Source organism: Oncorhynchus kisutch, linkage group LG26 (assembly GCF_002021735.2).
Source record: "Oncorhynchus kisutch isolate 150728-3 linkage group LG26, Okis_V2, whole genome shotgun sequence".
NCBI lineage: Eukaryota > Metazoa > Chordata > Actinopteri > Salmoniformes > Salmonidae > Oncorhynchus > Oncorhynchus kisutch.
Window position 1 is genome coordinate 2966895 of NC_034199.2, and position 21707 is coordinate 2988601.

Here is a 21707-nt window from a genome sequence, read left to right on the forward strand (position 1 = left end):
GAAATAAAAGCTGAAATAAATAATTCTCTCCACTCTTATTCTGACATGTCACATTCTTAAAATAAAGTGGTGATCCTAACGGATCCTAAATGGGGAGTTTTTACTAGGATTAAACGTCAGGAATTGTGAAATACTGAGTTTAAATGTATTTGGCTAAGGTTTATGTGAACTTCCAACTTCACCTGTATTAGGAAAATAACACTAACACCTGACTGAGTTCCCCTACTGTAGCTGGATGTCTCTCCAAGGTCTGGACAGGAGCCACATCCGCTGTATCCATGGTTTAACCGTCTTTTGACGCCATCCTGCCTAGGAACCTCACTTTAGCCCTGAGCATTTCACATTTCTTAGCAGTGAGCATGATGCCATGCTGTTGGTATCAAAGTAGGACTGTTTGGACGTGTCTGACATACTCATCAAAGGACTGGCTGTGAACTAGGTTGTCGTCTAGATATAGCTGACAGAAATCTATCGGACCCCACAGACACTCCTCCATGTTCTCTGGAACTCGGCCGGGGCGGAGCCGAAGGGAATCCTCACCCACTGATATAAGCCCCAGGGTGTGATGAAGCCCCTGGTGAGGAAGCCACTGAGGCTAATCTAACATGTCCCGTATTGAAGGGATGGGGTCTTTCTGGTACTGATTTCTGGTTCACTTCTCTGTAGTCTTGCTGACAAAGACAATGGGTGAAAAGTAGGGTGACTTATATTTTGTGATTCAGCCCCTGTTGATTAGATCCTGCAGGTACTCCTTCACCTCCTGGTGTACTGGCTATGGAACAGATATGTAAGTATTTTGTACAGGGGTCTTTCAATCTGATGTGGATTTGGAGTGATGGAATACAGCCTATATCATTCTCATTCCTTGAAAAATCATTACACTGCCAAAAGCATTCTCTTGGCAGCGGCCTGTTGTTCAAGTGATCTGATACTAACGGAGGGTCCCCTGTTTTGCTGTCTGGTGTAGAGCTAGGCTCTTCAGTCGTGGCTGTGGTATCTTCCTGTACTGAATAACATGTCTCATTTTCCTGTGTCTGTGTCAGATTCTTCTCCAATGGCTCCACTGCTGCTGGGTACACCACTTAAACAGTATGCGTCACAAACTAGTACACGGGACTAGTGTGACACTGTGTTAGGTGGTGAAACAGGGATGTAGGATGGAGGAGGAACAACCTTTTACCATAGTGATTAGCACTTCCAGTATGTGTAGACCTTCAGGCAGATGAAGTGAGCTACTATTAGGGGAGAACAACGTAGACTCTTTCTCAATCTGTAAGTGTATTCGACACCTAACAGTGGTATCTTGCCCTGGGGGAAGAATTGTCTTCCGTCTGCCTGTTTTCAATACGGCCATGTCACACCTTGATGTCCCCCTCTAGAGCAGTGTAGTCACAAATCGGCAGAATTCAATCACTGAATTCAATCACTGAATTGAAATAACATACCTCAATTAAGAAGTTTTGTCTGATAATGTAATATTTTTTTATAAAAATACACTCCAAATGCAGCACATAAAACAAATAGCCATGTATAAACACACCTATTGAAGAGCAACCTGCTTAATAACCTGATGAGTGGAGGTGTACCTGCTGTACCTTGACCCTTCTCATAAAACACATAGGCCTAGCTGTGTTATAAACACACCTATTGAAGAGCAACCTGCTTAATAACCTGATGAGTGGAGGTGTACCTGCTGTACCTTGACCCTTCTCATTAAACACATAGGCCTAGCTGTGTTATAAACACACCTATTGAAGAGCAACCTGCTTAATAACCTGATGAGTGGAGGTGTACCTGCTGTACCTTGACCCTTCTCATTAAACACATAGGCCTAGCTGTGTTATAAACACACCTATTGAAGAGCAACCTGCTTAATAACCTGATGAGTGGAGGTGTACCTGCTGTACCTTGACCCTTCTCATAAAACACATAGGCCTAGCTGTGTTATAAACACACCTATTGAAGAGTAAACCTGCTTAATAGTATGATTAGCAGAATTGTGCCTGCTGCTCCTTGACACTCCTCATACAATACTTGTACTGTGTCATTGCAATCATTGTAATGCAGTCCAGATGTGCATTGGTCAGTCTGTGCATGTGTTTTTCTCTTCACAATGTTCATAGTTGAAAATGTTGATTCACAAGTATATGTGCTCACAAAAAAGGACATCGCTTTTTAGCACACACTGCTTCAGAACTGGGTACTCTGTGTCAGGGACCATGTTCCAGAAGTGGGAAAGACCGGTTCCCATCTCAGCTTTCAGGGTGTCATTTCCCAGAAGCTAAACAACTTCACATTCCACTGCAGCACGGTAAGGGGAGAGGCCTGTGATAACTGGGGTCAGAGAAGACACTGGGACTTGGAAGGGGTCTCAATGACATGGAAAAACTCATTGTACTCCTGTACATCTTGGAATCTGGATTCAAACTCCCCCCTCGGCTCCTCCAACACTTCCACAAATACAATCTAGTTGAAATTTGCAAAAGTTCTGGTCAGACTCAAAAACTGCTCAAGTACTCTGCCATGAGATAACCATCTCTCCTCGTTGTACATCATCAAGTCGCCATTTTCTGTCTCATACTCCTGCCGCAGTTTACAAAAATGGCGAAGATTCAGTGCTATTGAACCATTAAAGTTGACCACTTGTACAAACAGCTGCATCACAATCTTCAACTCTCTGTTCTTGAGTTTTGCAACAAGTACCTCCTGATATATGATGCAAAGATACGCAGCGAAGTTGAGGATACCCTCTCTCTTTCTCATCAGCCTGACAAGTCCCTTCTCTTTGAGGCTCGATCAGGGCACACACATGCAAGATTGTACCAGTTCAGATTGTTCCCATTCATAAAGGTCTGAAGTGCTTTCAACACATCCGCTCCTCCTGTTTCACTTTGCAGTAATAAGCACAATATTTCTTTCCGATAAGACGTATCTTTAGGGGACCGGACCCATACGCATAACTGAGCAATGTCACAAACATTTGTGCTTTCGTCAAATGCTAAGCTGAAACACGGAGCCAGTGATATATCCTCGTTTAGCTGCTTACCAATTTATTTTCCTATATCTTCAACCCATCTTATTAAGGTTGTGTAAGAAAGTCAAAGTTAATGTATTTGCTTTAGAATTGCATGTTTGCTAGTGAAGTCAGCACATTACTTATGCTGAAGACAAAAAGCACTCTTTCACTATGTCTGCAAAGGGTAAAGGCCTTCTTATGCCAAGAAGCATGTAATCTCATATCAATTTCTCTGCAGCAGAGGTCGATCTGTTCATCAAAAGTTGCTGTCCTTTCAGCAAAGCTAATTTACCCCTTTTAAAACCTGTGCATGTCTTCTTGACAATTAAACAAAGTTGGTTTGTGGCATGAAGTACAAAGAGAAATCATGTCCATTTTTATTTAACCACATTTTTACGGTTGGCTTGTCACTCAGTCAACTGACAAGCTAGCGTGGGAACTACAGCAGTGAGAGCTCGTGAAGCAACCACTAGAGCGAGCGGCCCCTTCTGCTGGACAACCAGCACAACCACACTACTATAAATAAATAATTAGCTAGAAATGAAAGTTGACCATATATTTCAGACTTGCTTACGAGCCTTTCCCAACAATGCAGTAAAAAAACATGGAAAAAAAGTAATAAAAACCAGAGGAATAAAATACACAACAACTAAGCTTTAGACTGAGCGTACAAAACATTAGGAACACTTGTTCTTTCCATGACATTGACTGACCACCAGGTGAATCCAGGTGAAAGATATGATCCCTTATTGATATCACTTGTTAAATCCACTTCAAATCACTGTAAATGAACGGGAGGAGTTAGGTAAAAAATATATATGTTTAAGCCTGGAGACATTTGAGGCATGGATTGTGTATGTGTGCCACTCAGAGGGTGAATGAGCAAGACAAAATATGTAAGTGTCTTTGAACGGGGTATGGTAGTAGGTGCCAGGCGCACCGGTTTGAGAGTGTCAAGAACTGCAACGCTGCTGGCTTTTTCACGCTCAACAGATTCCAGTGTGTATCAACAATGGTTCACCACTCAAAGGACATCCAGCCAACTTGACACAACTGTGGGAAGCATTGGAAACAACATGGGCCAGTATCCCTGTGGAACACTTTGAAAAATTGTAGAGTCCATGCCCCGACCAATTGAGGCTGTTCTGCGGGGAAAAGGGAGTGCAACTCAATATTAGGAAGATGTTCAGAATTGTTTATACATGGAGTACCAGTACCAGATCAATGTGCAGGGGAATGAGGTATTTGAGATATATATGAACATGAAGGCAGGGTTAAGTGACAAGGCATCAGGATAGAAAATAATAACAATAGTTTTAAAAAAGAACAGAGTAGGGCGGCAGGTAGCCTCGTGGTTAAGAGCGTTGGGCTAGTAACCGAAAAGTCGCTAGTTTGAATTCCCGAGTCGACTAGGTGAAAACTCTGACGATGTGCCCTTGAGCAAGGCACTTAACCCCAATTGCTCCTGTAGGTCGAGAGTGTCTGCTAAATTACTAAAATGTACATGTAAAATGAGTAGCAGCAGCATATGATGAGTGGAAAAGTGTGTGTGAGTGTGAATGTATGTGTGTTTGTGTTGTTGGTATACGTGTATGTGTTTTCATGTGTGAACGTGTGTGGTTTTTATGTTAGACTGTCAGTGTAGTGTGTGTTAATATAGTTTGTGCATATACACTACCGTTCAAAAGTTTGGGGTCACTTAGAAATGTCCTTGTTTGTGAAAGAAAATTACATTTTTTTGTCCATTAAAATAACATCAAATTGATCAGAATTACATTGTAGACATTGTTAATGTTGTAAATGCCCATTGTAGCTGGATACGGCTGATTTTTTATGGAATATCTACATAGGCGTACAGAGGCCCATTATTAGCAACCAACACTCATATGTTCTAATGGCACATTGTTTTAGCTAATCCAAGTTTATAATTTTAAAAGGCTAATTGATCATTAGAAAATAATTTTGTAGTTATGTTAGCACAGCTGAAAACTGTTGTCCTGATTAAAGAAGCAATACAACTGGCCTTCTTTAGACTAGTTGAGTGTCTGGAGCATCAGCATTTGTGGGTTTGATTACAGGCTCAAAACGGCCAGAAACAAAGACTTTCTTCTGAAACCCGTCAGTCTATTCTTGTTCTGAGAAATGAAGGCTATTCCATGCGAGAAATTACCAAAAAACTGAAAATCTCGTACAACACTGTATACTACTCCCATCACAGAACAGCACAAACTGTCTCTAACCAGAATAGAAAGAGGAGTGGGAGGCCCCGGTGCACAACTGAGCAAGAGGACAAGTAATAGTTTCTAGTTTGAGAAACAGACGCCTCACAAGTCCTCAATTGGCAGCTTCATTAAATAGTACCCACAAAACACCAGTCTCAATGTGAACAGTGAAGAGGTAACTCCGGGATGCTGGCCTTCTAGGCAGAGTTGCAAAAAAAAAGCCATATCTCAGACAGGCCAATAAAATATTAAGACGGGCAAGAGAACACTGACACTGGACAGAGAAACTCAGATTATAAACAGAGAGTAGCAGCAGAGTAAAAGAGGTGTATGGGTAGCCCTTTGATTAGCTGTTCAGGAGTCTAATGGCTTGGGGGATGAAGCTGTTAAGACACCTTTAGGACTTAGATTTTACGCTCCAGTACCGCTTGCTGTGCGGTAGGAGAGAGAACAGTCTATGACTAGGGTGGCTGGAGTCATTGGCAAATTTTAGGGCTTTCCTCTGACACCACCTGGTATAGAGGTCCTGGATGGCAGGAAGCTTGGCCCCAGTGGCCCCAGTGAAGTACTGGGTGCCTTGCGGTCGGAAGGCCGATCAGTTGCCATACCAGTCAGTGATGCAACCAGTCAGGATGTTCACAATGGTGCAGCACTAGAACCTTCTCAGGATCTGAGGACCCATGCCAAATCTTTTAAGTCTGCTGAGGGAGAATAGTTTTGTTGTGCCCTCTTCATGACTGTCTTGGTGTGCTTGGGCCATGTTAGTTTGTTGGTGATGTGGACACCAAGGAACTTGAAGCTCTCAACCTGATCCACTACAGCCCCGTCGAGGTGAATTGGGCCGTGTTCGGCCCTCCTTTTCATGTAGTCCAAAATCATCTCCTTTGTCTTGCTCACGTTGAGGGACAAGTTGTTGTCCTGTCACCACACTACTAGGTCTCTGATCTCCTCCCTATAGGCTGTCTCATCACTGTTGTTGATCAGGCCTACCACCGTTAATGTCGTCAGCAAACTTAATGATGTTGTTGGAGTCGTGCTTGGCCATGCAGTTGTGGGTGAACATGTGGTACAAGAGAGGACTAAGCATGCATCCCTGAGGCCCCTGTGTTGAGGATCAACATGACATATGTGTTGTTGCCTACCCTTACCACCTGGGGGCGACCCATCAGGAAGTCCAGGATCCAGTTGCAGAGGGAGGTGTTTAGTCCCAGGGTCCTTAGCTTAGTGATGAGCTTTATGGGCACTATATTGTTGAACACTGAGCTGTAGTCAGAGACTTGTCAGTGTGGTGCCATGATAACAACCTCTCCCTCAACGTGATGAAGACCAAGGAGATGATTGTGGACAACAGGAAAAGGTGGGCCGAGCACGCCCCCATTCTCATCGATTGTGCTGTAGTGGAGCAAGTTGAGAGCTTCAAGTTCCTTGGTGTCCACATCACCAAAAAACAATCATGGTCTAAACACACCAAGACAGTCGTGAAGAGGGCACGACCACTCCTATTCCCCCTCAGGAGACTGAAAAGATTTCCTCAAAAAGTTCTACAGCAGAGAGCATCCTGACCAGTTGCCTCCGACCGTAAGGCACTTCAAAGGGTAGTGCGTAAGCCCAGTACATCACTGGTGCCAAGCTTCATGACATCCAGGACCTATTAACTAGGCGGTGCCAGAGGAAGGGCAACATTTCTTCCCAAAGACTCCAGTCACCCAAGTCATAGACTCTTTTCTCTGCTACCGCTCGGCAAGCAGTACCAGAACGCCAAGTCTAGGTCCAAATGGCCCCTTAGTAACTTCTACTCCCAAGCAATAAGACTGCTAAACAATGAATCAAAAGGCCACCCCAACTATTTGCATTGACACCTCCCACTTTTGTTTTTAGACTGCTGCTACTCACTGTTTATTATCTATTTATAGTCACTTTACCCCTACCTACAGGTACAAATGAACTCGACTAACATGTGCCCCCGCACATTGACTCTCTACCTGTAACCCCAGTATATAGCCTCATTATTGTTTATTGTGTAACTTTTTTTGTTTGTTTTGTAAATATTTTCTTAACTCTATTTTCTTAAACTGTAAGCATTTCACGGTAAGGTCTACAACTGTTGTATTTGGCACAATTGACAAATAAAATCTGATTTGATTTGACCTAGAGTAATCCAGCTACGTCTCTGCAAGACATATAATATTGCAGATTTTCAAGTCTCTGATAGGAGACTCTCGAACAAAACTCATCCATCTTGTTCTCAAGTGACTGGACATTTGGCAATAGAATGGAGGGGAGTGCTGGTCAATATTCTCTTCGGCTCAACCTCACCAGGATGCCGGCACGTTTTGGTAGCCCATGATACAAAGGAATGGGGTTGTTGAAGTCAGATTTAAAGTCAAAATCAAGGTTAGTAACTATCTATCTTATGTCCAGAAGTTATTGGCAGTCATACAGTGGCAAGAAAAAGCATGTGAACTCTTTGGAATTACCTGGATTTCTGCATAAATTGGTCATCAAATTTGTTCTGATCATCATCTAAGTCACAACACTAGACAAACAGAATAGTCTGCTTCAACTAATAACCCACAAATTATTGTATTTTTCTTGTCTATATTGAATACATCATTTAAACATTCACAGTGTAGGTTGGAAAAGTATGTGAACCCCAAGGCTAATGACTTCTCCAAAAGCTAATTGGAGTCAGGAGTCAGCTAACCTGGAGTCCAATCAATGAGACGAGATTGGTGATGTTTTTTTTGAGCTGCCTTGCCCTATAAAAACACTCACAAAATTAGGTATTCACAAGAAGCATTGCCTGATGTGAACCATGAATCGAACAAAATAGATCTCAGAAGACCTAAGATTAAGAATGGTTGACTTAATGCTGAAAAGGGTTACCAAAGTACCTCTAAAATCCTTGATGTTCATCAGTCCACGGTAAGACACATTGTCTATAAATGGAGAAAGTTCAGCACTGTTGCTACTCTCCCTAGGAGTGGCTGTCCTGCAAGGATGACTGCAAGAACACAGCGCAGAATGCTCAATGAGGTTAAGAAGAATCCTAGAGTGTCAGCTAAAGACTTACAGAAATCTCTGGAACATGTTAACATCTCTGTTGACTAAACATGCTAACATCTCTGTTGACTAAACAAGAATGGTGTTCATGGGAGGACACCACAGAAGAAGATACTGTTGTCCAGAAAAACATTGCTGCACGTCTGGAGTTTGCAAAAGTGCACCTGGATGTTCCACAGCAATATTGGCAAAATATTCTGTTGACAGATGAAACTACAGTTGAGTTGTTTGGAAGGAACACACAACAAAAAATGGCACAGCACACCAACATCAAAACCTCATCCCAACTGTAAAGTATTGTGGAGGGAGCATCATGGTTTGGGGCTGCTTTGCCTGGACAGCTTGATATCATCAACAAAAAAATGAATTCCGAAGTTTATCAAGACATTTTGCAGGAGAATGTTAGGCTATCTGTCTGCCAATTGAATCTCAACAGAAGTTAGGTGGTGCAACAGGACAATGACCCAAATCAAAGTATCTCAACAACAGAATGGCTTCAACTGAAGAAAATATGCCTTCTGGAGTGGCCCAGTCAGAGTCCTGACCTCAACCAGATTGAGATGCTGTGGCATGACCTCAATAGAGCAGTTGACACCAGACATCCCAAGAATATTGCTGAACTGAAACAGTTTTTTAAAGAGGAATGGTCCAAAATTCCTTCTGACCATTGTGCAGGTCTGATCCGCAACGACAGAAAATGTTTGGTGAGGTTATTGATGCCAAATTAGGGTCAACCAACTATTAAATCCAGGGGTTCACATACTTGTTCCACCCTGCACTGTGAATGTTTACACGGTGTGTTCAATAAAGATATGAAAACGTATAATTGTTTGTGTGTTATTAGTTTAAGCAGACTGTGTTTGTCTATTGTTGTGACCTAGATGAAGTTCAGATCAAATTTTATGACCAATTTATGCAGAAATCCAGGTATTTCCAAAGGGTTTACATACTTTTTCTTGCCACTGTATGAACGTTATGTATATATATATTTTTTTAGATAAACACAAAACAAGTAATTAAATAGCAAAAACGGGTTGGAACTCGTAAGATGCGATGACAGAGAAGTGTGACATCTTTTTCAGAGGTACTGACTCTGGACATGCCATCCTTTTCCTTCTATTCTTTTTTTAATTATTTTCCCCTCCCCACCATGAGGCTACCCTGGGGCGGCAGGGTAGCCTAGTGGTTAGAGCGTTAGACTAGTAAATCCCCGAACTGAAAAGGTACAAATCTGCCGTTCTGCCCCTGAACAGGCAGTTAACCCACTGTTAGCCACCTAGGCCGTCAATGAAAATAAGAATTTGTTCTTAACTGACTTGCCTAGTTAAGTAAAGGTAAAATAAAAAAATAAAAAATGAATGTTCCACCATGAAAATATTTATGTATGTTTTGCTCATGTCAAGAGACATGCAAGAAAAAGTATGATTTATTGTGGTATTGTGTAGAAATGCTTTACAATTTAAATTACTTATTTGAGTTATGAATTCAGTGTATTGTTAGGTGTTTTGGATATTGTCGAGGCCTATATGGTCATGACTATTTTTGCGTAGGTGGAGAAAATGTAACATTTTTTAACATTACACCTTCTGTTGAAATTAAAGTTGCCTTTAGAGTTTTACTACAAGATATGAATTACAACAATTATGTTTTTCAAATTATGTATTTTAGTAAAATAAAAATGAAGTAGATAGACCACTTCATCTTGAAAAATAAATTAAAGGTCAAATTGAAGAAATAAAAAGCTTAGTCTTAAGTACTATATCTTTCTGATTTGACATAATTTTTGGTAAAATTATCCTTAATATTTGGACCAGAATCAGGCTCTATCTCCAGTACCTATTGTTCCTGCAGGGAGGATTCACCATCTTCATCGACTTTTATAATTTATCTGCAGATAATTGCTAAAAAGAATGCAAATTAGGGAGCCAAATGAGTGTCTCGCTTACCGATGTGATTTGGTAGGTTACAGTACACTGACCAGTCACTCACTTTATAGTGTCACTGTCTGGGAAGTCCTGACATGGGCTACAAAGCATAGGAGAATCCAAACAAGATCTTTGGTTTACTTGTCTCAGTGCGATACTATGGACATATAACTACGTTGTATGATTTATGAATGGTAAAAGGATATAGGTTATCGACTATATTCGGTCAGTTCAACACCTATAAATTGGTCAACACTGATTGTCAATCAAAGCACAGTAAATAGCATATGAACCATAACTCCGTGGCTGGCTATAGGAAACACGTAGGATAGACATAGGTCTGAATCAGTTTGGGTCTAGAGTGTCTCCCCCATTGAAGAGGGGGATGACCGCGGCAGCATTCCAATCTTTAGGAATCTCAGAGGATCCAGATTGGGTCCAGATTGTCTCGCCCTGCTGATTTGTAGGGGTCCAGATTTTGCAGCTCTTCCAGAACATCAGCTATCTGGATTTGGGTGAAGGAGAAATGGGGAGGCTTGGGGAGGCTTGGGGGAGTTGCTGTAGGGGTTGCAGGGCTGTTGATCAGCGTAGGGGTAGCCAGGTGGAAAGCATGGCCAGACGTAGAAAAATGCTTATTGAAATGCTCAATTATAGTGGATTTATCGGTGGTTTCCTAGCCTCAGCGCAGTGGGCAGCTAGGATGAGGAGCTCTTAATCTCCATGGACTTTACAGTGTCCCAGAACATTTTTGAGTTTGTGCTACATGATGCTAAGGATGCCTTAGCTTTCCTAACTGCCTGTGTATATTGGTTCCTAACTTCCCTGAAAAGTTGCATATCACTGGGGCTATTCGATGCTAATGCAGAACGCCACAGGATATTTTTGTGCTGGTCAAGGGCAGTCAGGTCTGGAGAGAACCAAGGGCTATATCTGTTCCTGGTTCTACATTTTTTGAATGGGGCATGCTTATTTAAGATGGTGAGGAAGGCACTTTTAAAGAATAACCAGGCATCTTCTACTGATGGGATGAGGTCAATATCCTTCCTGGATACCCGGGCCAGGTCGATTAGAAAGTGTTTTAGGGAGCGTTTGACAGCGATGAGGGGTGGTCGTTTGACCACAGACCCATTACGGATGCAGGCAATGAGGCAGTGATCGCTGAGACCTTGGTTGAAAACAGCAGAGATGTATTTGGAGGGCAAGTTGGTTAGGATGATATCGATGAGGTTGCCCGTGTTTATGGATTTGGAGTTGTACATGTTGGGTTCATTGATAATTTGTGTGAGGACATCATGCTTAGATTGGATAGCCGGGGTGTTAAGCATATCCCAGTTTAGGTCACCTAGCAGCATGAGCTCTGAAGATAGATGGGAGGCAATCAGTTCACATATGGTGTCCAGAACACAGCTGGGGGCAGAGGGTTGTCAATAGCAAGCGGCAACGGTGTGAGACTTGTTTCTGGAAAGGTGGGTTTTTAAAAGTAGAAGCTCAAATTGTTTGGGTACATAAATGGAGAGTAAGACAGAACTCTGAAAGCCTTCCCTTTGGCAGTTCTATCTTGTCCGAAAATGTTATAGTTAGGGATGGAAATGTCAGGGTTTTTGGTAGTTTTCCTAGCCAGGATTCAGATACGGCTAGGACATCCGGGTTGGCAGTGTGCTAAAGCAGTGAATAAAACATACTTAGGGAGGAGGCTTCTGATGTTAACATGCACGAAACCAAGGCTTTTACGGTTACAGAAGTCAACAAATGAGAGCACCTGGGGTGTAGGAGTGGAGCTAGGCACTGCAGGGCCTGGATTAACCTCTACATCACCAGAGGAAGAGAGGAGGAGTAGGATAAGGGTACGGCTAAAGGCTATCAGAACTGGTCGTTGGAGATGGAATGGTTGCTATCTAACTGGGAGTCTCCTGAGTGAAAACATCCGAAGTTCTTCAAAGGTAAATTATTTAATTTGAATGCTTTTCTTATTTTCGTGAAAATGTTGCCTGCTGCCAGCACAGCATAGCATAGCATTATGCCATGATAAACTTACACAAATGCTTGTCTAGCGTTGGCTGTAACGCATATTTTGAAAATCTGAGATGACAGTGTGATTAACAAAAGGCTAAGCTGTGTCTCAATATATTTCATTTGTGATTTTCATGAATAGGAACATTTTCTAGGGTATTTATGTCCGCTGCGTTATGCTAATTCGTTTGAGGCTATGATTACGCTCCCGGATCCGAGATTGCTAGTCACAAGAAGTTAAGGCATATTGAGCAGGGCTAGAGGCTCTACAGTGAAATAAGACAATACTCACTAACCAGGACAGTAATGGACAAGGCATATTGATATTAGGGAGAGGCATGCATAGCCGAGTGATCATAGGGGTCCAGTGAGTGGTTGGGCTGGCTGGAGACATGGCGATTCAGACAGCTAGCAGGCCGGGGCTAGGAAGCTAGCCTTAGAGGGATGTTGAGATGGCGGAAAGTCTATTTTATCCTCCGCGTGTGGTAACGTCGATATACCAGTCGTGCGGAATACAAATCACACAGGTAGTGGGAGGTGGGACAGACAGCAGACTGTCAAACCAGAAGTGTTTCCCGTTCATCGCTTGCTTTGTGACTGACGAGCGCCTGTCTTAACAATAGATCACTAGAAGATGTCGTATGTCATTCATTCTTGCTGGAGAGGGCTCAACTGACTTTTCTGACAAACAAATGTACATTTTTATTTGAAAAGTTTTGAAATTGAAAAAGTAGCTGGATGTTACCGGCTGTTTAGCAGATGGCCAGCACGTAGGTAAAATACTGGAGAGGCGTAACCATTCCTGTGATTAAACAGTGTGTGTGTTTGTGTAATGTATGTGACATTTTGTCCAGACCGGATGACAATCAGCTCAGTCTGACCTTTCAAAGTGAAATGCCCCATCGTAAAAAAAAAAGGAATACACGGAACAAATGCCTCTCTCTTTGGGCTAATTCCTCACACAGAGGATTCTAGATGATCCTGAAAGAAAAAAAAACAGTTTTTTCCTAAATCTTCTGGGTAAAATGCATTCTCTTCTTCAATAAGGAGTTCGCTACAATACCTTTTGGCCTCCAAAGCAATGGACCTCTCATGGACTTTCATAATACAATACAGTCTAATTTAGCAGACACTGTTATCGAAAGGGACAATGAACCCATAGTATTGATAATGTGTTGTCCTAACGGGACTTGAACCTATTACCTTTATGTTGCAAAATCTACAAAAATACTGAGTATATAATGTGAGATTTGAGCCCATAAAATTGCCAACCCTTTGGGACTTGAACCTACAACCTTGGTGTTTCCAGGACCTAATGGGACTTGAACCTACAACCTTGGTGTTTCCAGCACCATCGGCTTTTAACCTACAACCTTGGTGTTGCCAGCATCTTATGGGACTTGAACATACAACCTTGAACCTACAACATTGGTGTTTGCCAGAGCCTTATATGACTTGAACATGGGTGTTTCCAGCACATTGTGGGACTTGAACATACAACATTGGTGTTGCCAGAGCCTTATATGACTTGAACATTGGTGTTCCCAGAACATTGTGGGACTTGAACCCACAACATTGGTGTTGCCAGCAACTTATGGGACTTGAACATACAACCTTGATGTTGCCAGAGACTTATATGACTTGAACATTGGTGTTTCCAGCACACTGTGGGACTTGAACATACAACATTGGTGTTGCCAACCCGTTGAGCCTTGAACTTACAGCTTTGTTTTTTTCAGCACTTTATGGGACTTCAACCTGAAATATTGGTGTGACCAGCACCTTGTGGGACTTAAACCTGTCACCTTGATGTTAGAATCATACAGCGACCCTCTTGTCTCTCCTGTTGTGAGTATGGCAGAATGACTCCCTCACAGCTTCTTGTTCTTAATGAGGCTTGTCAACATGAGCCGACCTGATCCTGCCTGCTTCTCTCAACAGATGCTACCAAAACACACACACACACATGTACAAACACGCACACAGGCATGAACGCACGCACACACAAGCATGCATACACACACACTGGCACATGAATGCACACACACACACACACAAACATATATGCAGACACACATACATACACACACAGACACACACATACGTATCCACAGTTGCAAAAACACAGACACACACACACAGAACACCCAGAAGCCACCAAGGCAACTGCCAGCACACATTATTACCCACATTTAGTGAACGATTAGGACGGGGAAACGGCAGCAGGTGCTGCCTGCTTGCTGTTCTCTGCCTCGTCTCCTCTGACTGCATGCACATAGTCTCTCACTCACACACACCACAGTGAAGACGAAAAAAGTAGGGCCAGTTTAATCATGGGTTCATGTGAGCGATAGGCCTTTCACCAAATAGTGGAAATCCATGTTTATAAATCTAGTGGCATAGGGACGAACAAACCCTGCATGTTAGTGCTGACTAATACAACATCAGTCAAAGCATTCAACTCATCATATACAATTTGATAGCATTAACATTTGTCAGAATTTGTTATAATGCTTGCATCAGTGATTGAATGAACATGTAATTATGTTAATCAATGCATGGCCTAGTGGTGCGTGGTTCAGCTGTTTGTTCAGCCACGCCCGCCTGCAATTGCTAATAACCCATCCACAGCCGACCAACTATGTGATAAAGTGAAAAGCTGAGGCCCGCACCCAACCATAACCCGCATATATAGAAGATGCGCTATAGGCTACGGTCAAAGACTGAATAACTATTTTTTGACAGGGGGTGCAGTATTTTCTTTTGCCTGATTTAGATATGTTTATGCTTATAATGTCTAACATTTTGGTAGGCTATTTGTTAGTCAACTTGTCTATAATTAGATTTAAGCAGCTTCTCTTTTGTCATGATATGTTGCCCTAGAAGACAGAATAAAGTATTAGAAGCATTCTATCTAGTTAACATCTGTAAAGTTCTCTGTGTCATCTTTCGCAGAGAAAAGATGTTTAGGGACTGGGGAGAAAATACAATAAAGAAAAGAAAAAAGGCAAACATTTTCTGTGCAAAATATCCAAATGCCCATCAGTTTGATCAGTTGTAAGGAAAAAGCTTTGAGAACGACCCAACGTGTTTCTGATAAGATTTCAGTGTGGCTTCGATGCATTTTTTATGTGGTTGAAAAACGATCAGCTTTTATGATGAAGACAGCACCTGTACAGATCGTATCTAACGGAGCAGTGCGTTCTCTCAAGATGCAGAAAGAAATAAATTATATTTCTCCACAAGTCCAAATTTTGTCTAAATTTGGGGTATCATTTTTCTTCAAGAAATGCTTAATTCTGCAGGAGTTATTATTAAGGATATAGCCCTATTCGCACGGGACAAGTATTACTAGAGAACATTGGTTATGTATTTATTACCCCAGAATACCCCAGTAATTTTTTCTTGCTCATACCGTGAGCAACAGCTATAAAACTAAGACATTTCTCTCAAAACACAGGGATGTCGATTCACACGGGACTAGTATTATCAGAGGACTATGGATTTTGCCAAAAAAACTGTTGGTTATTCTGATTAGTCGTCCAGATTTCCGTTTCCATTTAACCCATCTAAACAACAGTTCCCTTGACATGCCATAGGCCTATTTGAAGATCCGTCTTGTGACCGTGGAATTTGTATAGGGCCTCACAATCATCACACATAACATAACCGGCACTGCTATTCACTCTCTTCACCAAATCTTTCCCAAACATTACTGTTCTGTCCCTCCCTTCTCTTTATTTTCAACTCTCCTTTCATAGCTTTTGTCTTATTGAATTAAACTTCGCCAATGTCGTTTTGCCCCCATGGATTGACGTACATTTTTTCTTCCCGTTTGGCGATTGGCTGTGTAGGCAATTTGGCACACGTACAGTTAAGCCCTAAAGTTTAGACTTGTGCACTAATACCAAACAGCTTAAAATAATGAAAGAAAAACCACAATGTAGACTATAGAAATTGCACATTAGTTATACATTTATGGATTTTTTAAAGTATTGTTTCTCTTAATTCAACCTGCCCTTCAACCACACGATATTTAATGACCCTAAACCCATTCGCCCCACAGATATAACTGCAGGGACTGCGAGTTATAAGGGAACCCATGCATCACAACCCATGCGTGGTCACAGAAAATAAATAAGAAGTGGCAACACAAGTCATTTTTTATGAGCAAAGCAGCCCCATAATCGTGTGTGTGTGTGATAGTGTGTATGTGCATGCATGTGTGTGTGTGTGTGTGAATGTGCATGTGTGTGTATTCATTACCTGGAAGTAGGTGAACTGGGAGTGGTAGAGGTCAGGGTAGATGTGCAGGGTGGTCCCCACCACCAGCAGCAACTCAAACTTGTGCAGAGAGGAGATGATGTAGCCTGTGAAGCCCAGGCACCAGACCTTAAGCATAGCCTCCAGGTCAAACAGCACTGTAAAGGCAACCTACGAACAGATAGACAGAGATCCCAGGTCACAGTTGGTATTTTATTAATGTGACCCACCGGGGTTCAAATCCAGATCTCCTGCCCATCACAAGACTGTGTTAGCCAGCTGAGATAATGAATAGACTTGAGGCGCCAACTCAAGTCTTCAGGTGTCAGTCAAGGTTACTCATCACATGTATGTGTGCACCCTTAAAAACAAAAAACATGTCAAATTTGCTGTTTCACATGTGAAATAGCCGTTTTCACATGTAGAGCTTAAACTTCACGTGAAACCATATTTTCACATGCATAAAATTTCACGTTAAACACCACATTTTTACAAGTGAGAAAAAAAACTTGTTTTCATCTCACATGTGAATTGTAGTTTCTCGTGTAAATATCACCTTCACATGTGGAATTGCAAGTTCACATTTCGAAATCAATAACGTGAAAATCAATGTGTAAAAAATATCACTTCACCATGTTATGAACAATCATAGGTGAAAAACGAATTTGCAGTTTCACATAAGAACATTCCACATTTACATGTTAGTCATTTAGCACTCTTATCCAGGGCGACTTACTGGAGCAATTATGGTTAAGTGCCTTACTCAAGGGCACACCGGCAGATTTTTCAACTAGTTGGCTTGGGATTCGAACCAGCGACATTTTGGTTACTGACCCAACACTCTTAACCACTAGGCAAACTTTCACATGTGGAATTGGAAGTTCACATGAGGTAGTGGAATTATGTTATTCTCCTCACATGTGAAAAGGTGGTGGTAAATGTTGTAAATCTGAGCAATACATTCGGAGTGTTACTGCTGCAGGTGCACGCTTCTCTTTGTCATACGTTGGCCAGTGACCGTTGGAAGAACCCCAGTGAAAAGAACAGAGAAGCTAGCGTTTAACAAGTAAACATTAACTAAAGTTAACTTTTTGCAATTTTTGTGCAAATTTTTTATCGCATTGTCTGAAAGCGTTCAAAATACACTGAAAACATCCAAAATACATCATCTATACAGCTAAAAACAATGCTATGTCAAAACAAGTTGACTTTGAGGTTTAAGAAAGTGTGTTTTACCTGATTTTCCTAACCGTTACTTTGGAAAAAAGAAGACGTCAATATTGCTGTAATGCTTTCTGTATAAAAAATCTTAAATTACAGCTCAATTTGAGCAAATTATGAATTTGCTATTAATTGTGATTAATCACAGCAAATCCTGCGATAAAGTCAATTACATTTTGGAATCATTTGACAGCCCTAGTCGACATTAAAATGTGAAAATGTACATTTGAAAGTGTAGTGGACATGAGTCAGTTATGGTTACTCATGGTCATGTGATGAGGTAGTCCTGCCTGCGACTTCAAAATGAGTGTTGGCCTTCTTGGTCATATGGCAAGACACATCATTTACCCAAGTTTAGTCAAAATCGGGCCAGAAGTCTGAAATATCGTGTGGGTTAGCTAGACTCATATCCCTGAGCACGTGAGACAAATTTGAATCGTTAGAGCCACCGTGTGGTCGGTATGAATGCTCTTGCATTTGTTGAGACTTCACAGTGTTTTGTTACAATACGAATATCCTTGACTGATTTATATGCATTTATGTGCCAGATCACACCCACGTGAATGTTTATTGGTGAATATTGTTGTTTTAGGTACTAATCTGAAAAATATTGCGATAAGAGACCTTTGTCCATAGATACTAGAGGTCAACCGATTAATTGGAATGGCTGATTAATTAGGGCCGATTTCAAGGTTTCAATTCCGGAACGGTGGGTTAACTGCCTTGTTCAGGGGCAGAATGACAGATTTTCACCTTGTCAGCTCGGGGGATCCAATCTTGCAACCTTACAGTTAACTAGTCCAACGCAATAATGTGCGTTTTGCCAGCAGCTCTTCGTTGTGCGTCAAGCATTGCGCTGTTTATGACTTCAAGCCTATCAACTCCCGAGATGAGGCTGGTGTAACTGAAGTGAAATGGCTAGCTAGTTATCGCGCTAACTAGAGGGACGGAAGCTATACTGTTTCACTGGCAATACTAAAGTGCCTATAAGAACATCAAATAGTCAAAGGTTAATGAAATACAAATGGTATAGAGGGAAATAGTCCGATAATTCCTATAATAACTACAACCTAAAACTTCTTACCTGGGAATATTGAAGACTCATGTTAAAAGGAACCACCAGCTTTCATATGTTCTCATGTTCTGAGCAAGGAATTGAAACGTTAGCTTTCTCACATAGCTCATATTGCACTTTTACTTTCTTCTCCAACACTTTGTTTTTGCATTATTTAAACCAAATTGAACATGTTTCATTATTTACGTGAGGCTAAATTGATTTTATTGATGTATTATATTAGGTTAAAATAAGTGTTCATTCAGGATTGTTGTAATTGACATTATTAAAAATACATGTTAAAAAATCGTCCATTTAATCGGTATCGGCTTTTTTGGGCCTCCAATAATCGGTATTGCCGGCGAAAAATCATAATCGGTCGACCTCTAATAGATACCAAATATCAAGTTCCATGCAGATAAGTCATTTGGTGCAAGAAGATCTTTTTTCCTTTTCCATAATGGTGGAAAAGTGGTGGAAAATCCATCATGGCGGACCTAATGGGTCCCTGAGGCAAATTAGTTCCTTGTGAGGACAGGGACCTGTGTCCCAAATTTCATGACGGGTTGAGGGGCGTGACCTTTCAAAGTCTGCATTTTCAATCTCTTGTCATAGCGTCCCCATCTGGCCAATCAGTGTAATTATGTAAATTCCGGATCTCTATGGCAAGATGCATCATTCACCCACGTTTTGTCAAAATTGGGTCAGTGCTGTCTGAGATATCGCATGTGACTAATGTACTAACGAACGCACTAACGGACGGAGACAGATCAACAGTCTCCTTCCCGATTTCATGTTGGGAGACAATACGCTTGTGAGGTAATGAGAAGGAGAGAAATAAAACAAAAAAATTGATTGAAAGGAGAACAAGAGATAACGTGATTGTATTCATCCCATAAGGAAGGAAAGGGAGTGGCCGGAAGGGGGAAATAGCTGGAAAAACCAAAACCTGCATTTAGCTAGAAAAACAAAACAAGTATTTCCTATATTTTTCCCTTCACCTAGTCCTGATTGAGTGGAAAAACTGTGATCAATGGATGGATGATAAAAAAGAGAGGGAGCGAAGGGAGAGAATCTTGTGTGTGGTTTCTCCCATCTCTTATCTTTCCCATTCAGCTGTGTGAGAAAGAGTAAGGCCGGGAGGGAGGTAAAGAGGGAGACACGCCTCTCCTTCATTGTTCACGCTCTGCCACCTGCATACTGATGGCATCGACAGAGCCGGGCAGATTGAGAGCAGGTTTGTGTGTGTGTGTGTGTGCGTGTGTGTAAAAACACTTCAACTGTTTCCGTTTACAATCCGATAGTAGCAACAATATTATAATTGTACAAAAAAAATAACTATAAAATCATAGATTTTACTCCCAGGTTTGAGTGTGATTCAATCGGAGGTAAGTTTTTCATTTCATGTTTGTGTGGTAGTGAATATGAAGCCCAATCCTCAATCAATCAATCAAATGTATTTATAAAGCCCTTTTTACATCCGCAGTTGTCAAAGTGCTTACAGAAACCCAGCCTAAACCCCCAAAGCGCAAGCAATGTAGATGTAGAAGCACTGTAGCTAGGGAAAACTCTGTAGAAAGGGAGGAACATAGGAAGAAACCTAAGAGAGGAACCAGGCACTAACGGGTGGCTATTCATCTTCTGGCTGTGCCGGCTGGAGATTATAAGAGTACATGGCCAATAACCTTTTGAAGCGTACATTTGAAATATTAATAGCGGACCTTACAGGGCGAGTTCTTTTTGCACGTAGTACCAGAAATCTTTACCACTGTTCTAGAATTTGATTGTCGCATTTTGCCACTATTCTCTGCACCCCTGACTGTATCAAGACAGCGTTGTCTGCTTCATATGAGGCTTTATAAAACAGTCATCTCTTATCTTTTCTGCCAATAGTAGGAGCAGCGAGTACGTATAGTATTATTGGTAATTAAATAATTATTGTTGTCATATATATTGCTTTTATAATATCTGAAAGAGGCATTGGTATTAGCTTGTCTGAGGGGGTGCGCGTGTGAAACAGGAACCTGAGGTACTAAGTCCAGTGTATTTGCTAAAATAGTGAGAGTGGGGTACAGTATGAGCATACAGTAGATTCAGAGAGTATTCAGACCCCTTGACATTATCCAGTAATCTACAAACAATACACCATGATGACAAAGCAAAACGTTTTTAATATTCAGACCCTTTACTCAGTACTATGTTGAAGCACCTTTGGCAGCAAATACAGCATTAAGTCTTCTTGGGGATGACGCTAAAAGCTTGGCACACCTGTATTTGGAGAGTTTCTCGCATTCTATTCTGCAGAGCCTCTCAAGCTGTGTCAGGATGCATGGGGAGCGTTGCTACACAGCTATTTTCAGGTCTCTCCAGAGATGTTCGATCGGGTACAAGTCGGGCTCTGGCTGGGCCACTCAAGGACAGCAGAGATTTGTCCCCAAGCCATTCCTGCATTGTTTTTGCTGTGTGCTTAGGGTTGTTGTCTTGTTGGAAGGTGAACCTTTACCCCAGTCTGAGGTCCTGAGTGCTCTGGAGCAGGTTTTCATCAAGGATCTCTCTGTACTTTGCTCCGTTCATCTTTTCCTTGATCCTGATGAGTCTCCCAGTCCCAGTAGGGACGGTGACAGGTTTCCTCCAGACATGACGCTTGGCATTCAGGCCAAAGAGTTCAATCTTGGTTTCATCAGATCAGAGAATATTGTTTCTAATAGTCTGAGAGTCCATTAGGTGCCTTTTGGCAAACTCCAAGCTGGCTGTCATGTGCCTTTTACTAATGAGTGGCTTCCGTCTGGCCACTCAACCATAATGGCCTGATTTGTAGAGTGTGGCAGAGATGCTTGTCCTTCTGGAAGGTTCTCCCATCTCCAAAGATGAACTCTGGAGGTTTGTCAGAGTGAGCATTGAGTTATTGGTCACCTCCCTGACCCAGGTCCTTC

General features: G+C 41.7%; 1 protein-coding gene across 2 annotated transcripts in view; it reads right to left on the minus strand.

The window, feature by feature from the left end:
- nalcn (sodium leak channel, non-selective) overlaps positions 1–21707 on the minus strand; it is a 253655-nt gene that overhangs the window by 124574 nt on the left and 107374 nt on the right. For both annotated transcript variants that reach the window (XM_020472572.2, XM_031805863.1), the window contains one exon: positions 16503–16670. In XM_020472572.2, the coding sequence (XP_020328161.1) occupies positions 16503–16670 (168 nt within the window). The remainder of the gene's footprint in view (positions 1–16502; positions 16671–21707) is intronic.